General features: G+C 34.1%; 1 protein-coding gene across 1 annotated transcript in view; it reads right to left on the reverse strand.

Moving 5' to 3' along the window:
• The window catches only part of LOC149236303 (basic helix-loop-helix protein A-like), a 46,552-nt gene extending 40,962 nt beyond the window's left edge, over positions 1-5,590 (reverse strand). Inside the window, exons 1-3 of the mRNA XM_089372372.1 lie at positions 4,901-5,590; positions 4,387-4,508; positions 3,104-3,358 (exon numbers count right to left, since the gene is read on the reverse strand). Of these exons, the coding sequence (XP_089228498.1) occupies positions 3,104-3,358; positions 4,387-4,505 (374 nt within the window). The 5' untranslated portion in view covers positions 4,506-4,508; positions 4,901-5,590. The remainder of the gene's footprint in view (positions 1-3,103; positions 3,359-4,386; positions 4,509-4,900) is intronic.
• Positions 5,591-10,571: the final 4,981 nt, after the last annotated feature.

The raw sequence follows: 10,571 nt of genomic DNA on the forward strand, positions 1-10,571 counted from the left end.
AATGCCAAATTAGCATGTATACATAATCAACTTTATATAATGCACATTGTTGATCTTGCTGAATGGTTGGAGGAACTAAAGAGGTTGGTAGCCATTATTTATGGTCATATACTTATCCAATAAATAATGTCGTCAACAATTAATAGCTTGAACTCACGAGTATTATATCTAATGGTCATAGACTAATAGTTTATAGGTGTGTCAATTTTTTTTTTCTAAATAGAATGCAATGAGTCTTTAACTAATATATCCAAAATTTTCCATCTAGATATTGATGTATCATTGAATTTCAAGCAAAGTGAGGACATGAGTAGCCACTAGTACTTATTCATGCCAAATGATTCAAGATAGAAAACTTCTCAACTAAACTAGACGTAATCATAGTTAAGTGTGTTGAGTGGTGTAACATGTGAGAGAGAAATATATGGATTTTAGTAAATAGTTTGTCATACCTATGGAACTACATAGGCTATAAATTATCGTTTTGGTGAATAATTAACCTCCAGGATGAAGTCTTCATTACATTAATGGCCAATCCATATATGTTCATTTGGAATCTAAGATAAGCAAGTTCATGTTGAATAAAATTAATTGACACTTCGTCTATGCATGATGTTACAAATACTTGGTCGATTCTGTTTAAGTAATCCCTAGAACAATAATGACATCCAAATAAATGACTATAAACGAGCCAAATATAAATTGACAAACTTTATTTAATCACCCTCTTAAATTTTGTAGCTTTAAATACTAGCCAAAAAACTAACATCATTATTCATTCCAATAGTGTGTGGCACATCTTAAATGATTTTTTCCATTTATGTTTAGAATCTATATGAATGTAGTGATAAGCTAACTTCTTATTGAAAAATTCTATTTATAATTGAGCCAATAAGAATGAGAAATAATGTATATTGATTCTTAAGATTGATTATGTTAATTAATTTATTATCCATACACATTCCCATATCCCATCCTTCTTTCGAACCAATGCGATCATTGGTCCACATGGAAATGAGTTAGAGTGGATGTGTCCATTCTCTGGCAAGTCTTGAATTTTCCTCTTAATCTCTACCTTCTCCAATCATTAAGCTATATATAATTCCTCTAGGGGAAAACAAGTCCTTATGGTAGATTCATATTGCATTTGAATGTGTAACTACTAGAGACATATCTCAAGATTTTGACTAAAAAACATTGTATCAAATTTTCCTATTACTTCTACTCAAGCGACTTTGCCAAAGAAATCAAAACAAGTAATGAAAACTATCCCAAGGCTTCTATAAGTCTCAAAGCTTTAATGACCGTAACAGCACTAAGGGTACTATATTTTTCTATCATATTGCAAAGTATGCTTGTTCATCATTCACTAATATATATTGGTTATTACATTATTGACATATGAATCCCTAACCCATAAATATGGATTGCCAAAAATTGACACAACAAACATCCATAGGTTCCACATTGAATTTTAATTCATCAATATTGTTGATTGATATGAAGAAGTTTTAGTGTTGCATTTGTGTCAAATAACTACTTGTTCTTGCTAATTTTCCAACCTAAGGAATAGGGTTCATGCTATTCTATTATAGGGAAATTATGCTTCTTGACTACCACTTCTAAGATTAAATCTCATTAGTTGCTAGTAACGAGTGCTTTATTTTAGATCTTAATTAATAACTATTTTCATGCTCCATGAAACTAGGAGATGATTGACATGAAGATATTTCTTCAATCATGGAGCCATGTACTTCCTTGCCTCTTTTTCATGAATATGTATGCTTCCTTGGTAGATTTGGAGCTGATATTCTATTGCAAATGTTAAGCATATCAAACTTCTTTTACACTAGGTTGGTTAGTCTACCAATGAAATTGTGACTATTTGTTTATTTATTTTTCCATCACTTTAAGCCTAAGAGTATAGTGGTTGAATTCTTGAATTTAAACAACATCAAATGATTTAAACTTTATCACAAATACTTCCAATGTTGTTATTTGTACTTGTAATAATTGATTAAATAAGAGTTATCTTTGATAGCAATCTTGAACTCAAGCTCTTCATCATGACTTGAGTAGAGCTAAGTGTTTGTTTACACTTGCATAAGTTCAACCATGGCAAATCTTGTTTGCACATTCAAGGTTCTATGAAAGTAACTATGCCTTCATCTATATATATAGGAATCACATTGTCTTAACAAATCATTAAGTCATAGAATATCAATTTCAAATGTAGGGTGAAATTTCCACATTCATCTACACATTGGATCCCAAATTCAACCATAAAGATAAGATGTTGTTCCATTTTGAATAGAATGTTTTCAAAGACTTCTTTAAGAAATGTCTATTTAATATATATCTATCTATATATTATTGATATAATTAAATTTATTTATACTTTTGTCAATGGGTAATGATTACAGTTATCAATAACTACTTTCATGTGTAAAAAAAAATATTTAAAATATTTATATTCCAAAACTAAATATTATGTATTTGTTTAATTGTTTTATATTACAATGGTTTAAAAATTGAGAATAAACCGGAAAGGATAGTGCCATGGAGAATCAACTATCATGACTACGAGTGGTTGAGTTATCCATCCACGTTGACATGTTGTGTCATTGTCCTTGACAATATTAATGCATCAAAAGTGACAGGATATTAATATACCAAACTTTTGTCATGTTACCTAGCTACAAAATAATCTTGCTTGCCACTAAAATTGATGAATGTGCAATCTAACAGTAATGAGAAAAGCATGATTAATCCCATTTTAAAACTGTACCTACAGACTATCCATTATTTTTCTAAAGCACGCATTGACATTTCATAAAGGATTCATCAATATGGACTTTAGTTCTTTGGAAATGGGGTAGTGAACATCAATTTGGACTCTACTTTGAAAATTGGGGAGTGAACAGTGTCAGTTGAACGGTCGTTGTTGGATATAACAAATCTGACAAAAAAGTTAATTTTCTCATAACTATTATGTCATGTCCTACTGTGCTACCTAAACGTCCAATTTTCAACGTATCAGACAAAGAAAAATGAATAGCAAATCGAGTAGCAAGATTCAGAAGGGAAGGCTGGAAAGAAATACCCGACTCCAGGAGCGAAAGTGAATGACATGCACATCAAGTAGAACCACTCAGATTCAGTGAGATCTTCAGGAGATAATGCAGCACAGGGTCTTCTGGTAGGTGGGTTTGTTTCTCCCGCAGAAAGAGATTCAAACAGCTCTCTCAGTTGCAAGCTTCTCTGTGCACAAAGCTCTTCAGGGCTCAGTTCCATGGGCTGCACAGTCTTCCTCGTCTTTATTCCTCCATTGTAAAACCCATCCATCCATACCAACAACCTGTTATTAAAACAATGGGTATCAGAAATAATAATGCCTTCATAACAGAACTTTATAATGCTAAGAAACTATAGTAGTTATGAACTTTATAATGCTAAGAAACTATAGTATTTGTGCTGTATTGAGCTTTTTTTTTCAGATCCATTGTAGTGTTAGTGTTAGTTTTGTATGGATGAATCATCCAGTGTAATTCATCTTGAGGATAAATGAATCATCTTTGTCAGCATAAATGAATCATTTTTGGAACAGATGAATGATAGTTTATTTTTCATCTTGAATGCTAGTCTATTTTTCATCTTTTATCTTTCAGACAGATCAGATGATCGTCCATTACATTGGTAACAGATCAGATGAATGATAAACTATGATCTAATTTTTGTGTAGAAGAATAATAAGTATGGTTCATTTTCAAGACAGATAAATAATAAATTATTATTCTGAACCTAATGATTTGACACAAAACTACAAGCCTATGGATCAGGAAGAAGAAGCTCAACACCATTCCAGACTCAATTCTGAAGTAGACTTGTGATCAAACGAATTCGAGATCGAGGTAGAAGTCAATGTTGAGTTCATGGGTTTTTCTGAAAAAGTTTGCAATATTCGATGAAAGTTTCCATATGAACTCGGAATTTTTCCATTAGAGAGCAGCACAAGAATTCCGGATTTGGGTGAAATCCCAAGGCTGATAATGAAAATAAGACCAGAAGTCGGTAAGAAAAAGCTTATGACAGTTAGAACCAATTAATGGGACTGAAAGGCCGACTGTGTACTGAAAGTATAGGGCTGAGAAAAGCTGACTGACAATGGAGTTTACTTGCTGAGGTGGGTGTGAAGCGCGTTAGGACTTTTTTGGCTAATTTTCCTCCATTAGAATATATACCACAAGAAGAAGAAAAAGAAAAAGCTCAGACAGCTTCCAAACTGGGTTCCTTAGAAGCACAAGTCTGACAAATGACATTAATGGATTCTAATGTTAGTAACGCACAGTGCAAGGACTTTTTGATACAAATAAAAATAATAGATACCCTTCTTGATGAGAAAATTGCCAGAAGACTGCGTACGTCCATTGTATACTTTGCACAGCAGCTTGCATCTGTTGCCTCAACCTAGTCCTAGGCACTTCTGTGAAATCGACAAGAGCCATGGCCTGCAAGAAAATAATGGAACACCACGTTATTCTAACAATTTGCAATCACTTCAATCAATATTAATCCTCAGTGACAGCACCATATGCCAAACCCAATAATCATAATACTGAAAATAAGTAACATACAACCATATGCCAAACCCAATAATCATAATACTGAAAATAAGTAACATAACCTGACCGGGTGAAGAAGTAGTTTCTGTAAAAAAAAAAAACTGTGCGAAAGGAATTCGAAGGAATTCCAAACGTTCCATGTTTTAGTAGTGTTCACCCCAAATGTTAGACATTTAAATTTTCTTTCACATAATTCTTTCCAGAAACAACTTATTCATTATGACTCAAAACTTTCATCAGGACTCAAAACTATGGAAATCTGCACTCAAAAGACTAACCTGGTATGGCCTAGGGCACCTGCTTCTTTACTCCATACAATAGATCACAAGATCGATCCTTTCTAAGATTGAAAAACTCAACAAACCCACCTCAGAACTCTAAAGTCTATCACAGCTCCAAAGATACCTGATTAACTTTAGCCTTCTATCCCTAAAATATGCAATGCACTCCACAATGTGATAAGCACAGAAATCTACAGTCCCTTACACTGAAAGTTCCATAACTCAATCCCCTTCAACTCCTGCACCATGACTGAACAAAGCCCTTGCAGAAATCTGGCCTGCTTTCCACGACCAAACTATGCATATTCTGCCTGCGAATCAAGATAAATTCAATAACACTCAACTACCATTCTTCTCACTGTTCCAACTCCTTCTCCAAGCTCTGTGAAACACCATAGAATGAACCAGCAAACCCATTGCCAAAATGAGAACACAAACACACCTTGCCTTCCTCCAACCCTGTATTTCCAGATCCCAATTCAAATCCAAGCTCCCATTGATATAGTCCCTGAACCAGTTCCAGTCCTTGAAGGAAGCCAAATATAATTGAAGCTATCAGGAAGGAAACCAGGTGAGATTTAGTTCTAGGGTTAAAAGTTAGAGATTGGTTGCTATCATGGAACAAAACCGAGGTCGATCAGCGATTCCTGTTGTGTTCCCAACGGCCAATAGCTTCGGTGGATCTAGACTTGGATTGCTCCCCTTTGACGTTATATGGCGGCCATGTGTCATATGACTGGCAGGTAAACCTGCCGGCACCTCTTGTACGAGCACTCACGTGGGCTTCTGCTTACTGTTAGGTGGGCAATCCTTCAGGCCAATATACCTCCAACACTTCACCTAAGCTTCACCACCCCCTTTGACCATGATAACCATGGTTTGTTTCCAATTGGGCCACCATGGTCCCCTTTCTCTCCATGTGTTGAAATTTAGATTGGACAATTGATCCCTTTTGTGATTCCAATATTGTCACACCCCTTTAAAAAGGATTCCAATTTTGTCACAGCTCTTAATTTCTTGATTAGCCCTAATTGTATGGGATTCTTCTGCCTTGGCATTCCCCAAACTTTGGACACTCTCAGTTGGTCACCATTATTCTTCTTATCGTACTCACATCAAGGCACATAGGGACGCACTCCCCTTTGCATAAACAATTGCAAGGCTTCCAAGAACGTGCATGAATCTTACATTAGCAAGGTTGCTAGGGATTTCAAACATTGGAGTTACCTAATTGGATTTTTCAATTCAACAAATACAACGTACTCTCATGGACTTATCTCTCATGGACTTATAGGGATGGGAAACTTTGATGGATTTTTCAATTCACAAATACAATGTGCTCTCATGGACTTAAAATTTCAAATTTATGATTTAATTATATACATAGGTCTCACTTGGACCAAGGAAAGCATATGGCCGAGTTTGGTATGGAAGTTTGGTATGGAATTAAATATGGGCAAGTTACATGGCATATAATTAAATATGGGCAAGTTACATGTGTATAAAATAATTTAATAAAAGTGATGTTACATAGGTTTTTATTCTACAAAGATTATCTATTTAAAATAATTAATAGATTATAAATAAAATTTTGAGTTGGAGAGTTTTTTTTTTTGTTATTTTTTATCTAAATTAGAATTTTTCAAAATAACATATTTATATATAAAATAGATAATTATATATTTAATATTTTTTTCATAAAATAACATATTTCTATATAAAATATATAGTCATATATTTTGAATAGAAACCTAACTTCTCATTTCTTAATAAATGATACATATTTTATATTTAAATATAAATAGTTACATATTTTGAATGAGAAAATTTGTTACCCCTTAATAAATGATGCATATCATATATTTAAATATAAGTAGTCACATATTTTGAACAGGAAAATTTGTTACCCCTTAATAAATGGTATATATTATATCTTCCAACTTTAAAGGAATATTTTAATATTTTTAAAGGAAAATTTTGTTTTAAAAACTCTTAATTGTGTTTTTTAATTCATGTAAGCTTCGTCGGTTGTAAAATATATGTATTGAATTTTTTTCACATCCTCCACTTGCTCAACATTAGGTGGATACCACACTTTTACAAGACATATATTAGCATGCATTTAATGAGAAGGAAGTACATTAATCCACATCACATCACCCTAAAGGGTATTAAATGCATTCTCTCTAGTGATGCTAATGAGTATAAAATGAAGGTGATACAAGTCTCCTACATGTGGAATGAAATAGAAGCCCATGTGATTAAATATGGCTAGAATAGAGGTAGAGAGCATTGTCTACGAGCTAGGGGTGTGTTTGGACCTCCAACCAGGCCTGGAATTTCAAATCCCTGTTGTCTGTCAAATGAAAATTTGATGACGTTTTTGAATTTTTCATGCCCTTCATTTTACGTTCTACTCAAATTTCTGAGTGTCAATATAGAAACTAGTCTTACATCTCAGCTTCCATTAATCTCCCTCCGAAAGTGCCTTGTTTTCCTGAGTTAATATAGGTATTTTTAAATAGCATGCAACCATACTTTTAAGACTTTATGTACTTAAATGCTAACATGTAAAGAACACTAAAGAAAGCCACATGATTAAGATGATAAAAATCCTCAATTATTTGATGAGAAGTTGGAAAATAATAACACAATATAAAAGTATGACATTTAAAAAGACAACATCCCTCCTAATCAATAATAAATATTGATATGATGAAGAAAGAAGTTGGAAAGTAAGTTGTAACACTATCTTGATTAAACAGAGCATTTAATAAGCCTCACTCGATACATTATAGATCAATTACTCAATTCTCCATTCGATGGTAATATGAATATGGATTTTATACGTTTTTCTTCTTGTACATTGATGATTTCAATTAGAAATACTTTTGATGGTTTCATGTTTTTGAATGTTTATGACAAAATGATGAGGCATCATACTCTACAAACATTGGGAGCCGGAGAACATGTTAGATGTAATTCGGTATCAATTTTAGATCTCTCTATTAAAGAAAAAGACAATAGATAAATATATATTAAAGAAAAAGACAACGTATAAATATATATGAAGAGTGCATTTAATCTTCAATCTAAGTTTTTGTTATAAAAAAGAACCTCAACGACTAGTTACCAGTGGCAGTGGTAGGACACAAATACTTTCTCAACATATGTATTTATTGTAAAAATGTTTTAGGCAAAAATATAATCGCATGTATTTTATAATATATGGATTTCTATGTGTAAGTATCATATTACATACAATAGATATTTAAATGTCATTTCAAAAGGAAGTGTTTGGACAAAGTGAGTAGACAATCAAGCTTTCAAAATATCCTTTGAGTTTTTATTTCTCAATAACATACATGAAAATTAATTATTGTAATTAGTAATAGAAGTACAAATATGTCACCGGTAAAAATTTGTTTGAATCAACTATAATAATGGTTTCCATCGATTGTAGTAGTAATTTCTAAAATCAACTAGAATAATCATGGGTTTTAGACGTCGTAACTAAACTGCGGTAAATTAATGGTAATAATGAGTTTGAACAACTATAATAATAGCAATGCTTGAAATCGAATGTAATAATAATGAATTAGGGCTGGTGGAAGATCTGATCGATATCTTGTAGGAGAAGCATTTGCAATAAGCAGTGTTTGAGCTTGCAATGACATAAACGTGAATTATTGAAACTATAATGAATCTTTCACTTTCCACACAGTTATAAACAAAATTCAAAAGCTAGAGACTTTTTTACACAAAACAGAACGTTGAAAATATGGTTAAAAGTAATATGATACCTTGAGAAAAGTTTACTGAATGATGTACACGTTCTGACTTAAAGAAAAGTGTTATGGAGGACCCCTGTTTTAACTTGGCTTGTTTGTCAAAATTTTCACAATTCCTTCAATGCAACTAGCCATGAATAACAGGTTTCCTTGTTGCTTGTCCTTTGTACATGGTGGAGAACAAAAATTGACACAATTACCATTATGGAACAAATAATCTATGTGATGTCGAGTAGACGTTTAATAATAAAATTAATTGATGTCATTGGCTCTGTCAGATACTTGAAAAATATATTTATTCTACCTTATGTTGTTTGGGTGTGGTTCAATCGCGCGGTTGTCTCCTCTTCTCCAGTCAACATCAAGCACTAACTTTGTATCTTGATCTTGCTGCAACTCAATTTAATATCCAACTTCACCCACTTCAACCCTTACTAGCCACCAGGCTTGGAATTTCAAAACCCTTTGCCCGTCAAATCTAGCATTATGTAGCCTAGCTTCTTCTAAAATACAAAACAAAATAAGAGCATTGTTAGATAATGTAGGTTGAGGAGACTAAAAGAACCCACATTGCAATACAAGATCTTAGGCTTAAGCTTACCTCCATCTCATTACACATGGGAATCTGAACCAGAACCATCAGATAGTTTGCAGTCGCATTGTTCTCCAAATCTGCAGTAGAACTTGGGAATTCGAATTGGGGCACCGACTTTCTTCTTGAAGTGGATCCACAGGCACCCCATTCCCAACACCAATCTATCTACCAATTGGATAAGAAACAACACAATGCAAATGTTGGCCAATGTTTGAAGAGAAGGGGTAAGATAAGTGGCCTTGACAAATACCCATTCAGAATAAATGGAATACAAAATGCCCTGCAAGTCCAGCAACAGAGAAAAGTCGAAGTAATGGCGGCTAAAGTGCCAACCTTTCATATAAGCCATAATCTCAAACCCTGGCATCAGGATGGAAAATAACTAAACCCTCTAATGACTTTGTACAATTTACTTTTCCCTAGTTTGTCCTCATCTGTCACACGATTTTGATTCTTGCTCAAAGTGACTCTTCTTTTCACGGCCTTGAGAAGGCTCCATAGCCCACGACGCGATGGGCTTTCAGCAGCCAAACCCAGGTAAGAAACCTGCCATTTTTTTCCCAGCCCTGCTTATCTGAGTGATGGAAATCATCGTGGGGCTTTGCAATTCCACCATGGACCAATTTGGATTCTCCATTTTCACTACCATGGAAGTTCCCCCTGTGGATCTCCTTCTCCGTGTTCCACCATTCTTCCCCATATGGATCTCCTCCTTGTTCCACCATTCTTGACACTCAAAATTGGGAGCCGAGCCAAACTAAACCCCAACCCCAGGGAGTCACATGAAAAATAAAAAAATGAAAAAGAGTCGTGCCCAAGTCTGGATTTTGAGGATAAGTTTGAAAGACCTTTGACATAATAGTAAGTACGTTCTCCTCCTCTACTTACTCCGTCTTCGAACCGACAGAAAACAAACCCACCAACAATCTTGCCTATATAGAAGCTGCACCAATATCACAATGTCGAGGCCACCTAGAGTTTCTAAAATTCACGCTGCCAATTCCGAGCCATGATAAACAAGGCAGGCATGCAATCGATATCTGCCTTTCCCTACTCCTCTCGTTCGTCCTTCTCCCCTCTTTCCAAACCAAAACCATACACTCTATGAATTCGAACTCTGTTGTGTACTGGTCCTTCGCTAGCGTTACTAACTCAAAATAGGTATCATAAATTTTGACGGATGAAATCCAAATATATACTTCATTTTGACAGGTTGGAAATATCTAATACATGTCAACCTTGACATGGAAACATTTACACTTATCGTCAAATACGTCCTAGA

This window comes from Pinus tabuliformis, chromosome 8, assembly GCF_031772625.1.
Source record: "Pinus tabuliformis cultivar Carrire ecotype Pingquan chromosome 8, CPIR1, whole genome shotgun sequence".
In the NCBI taxonomy this organism is placed as follows: domain Eukaryota; kingdom Viridiplantae; phylum Streptophyta; class Pinopsida; order Pinales; family Pinaceae; genus Pinus; species Pinus tabuliformis.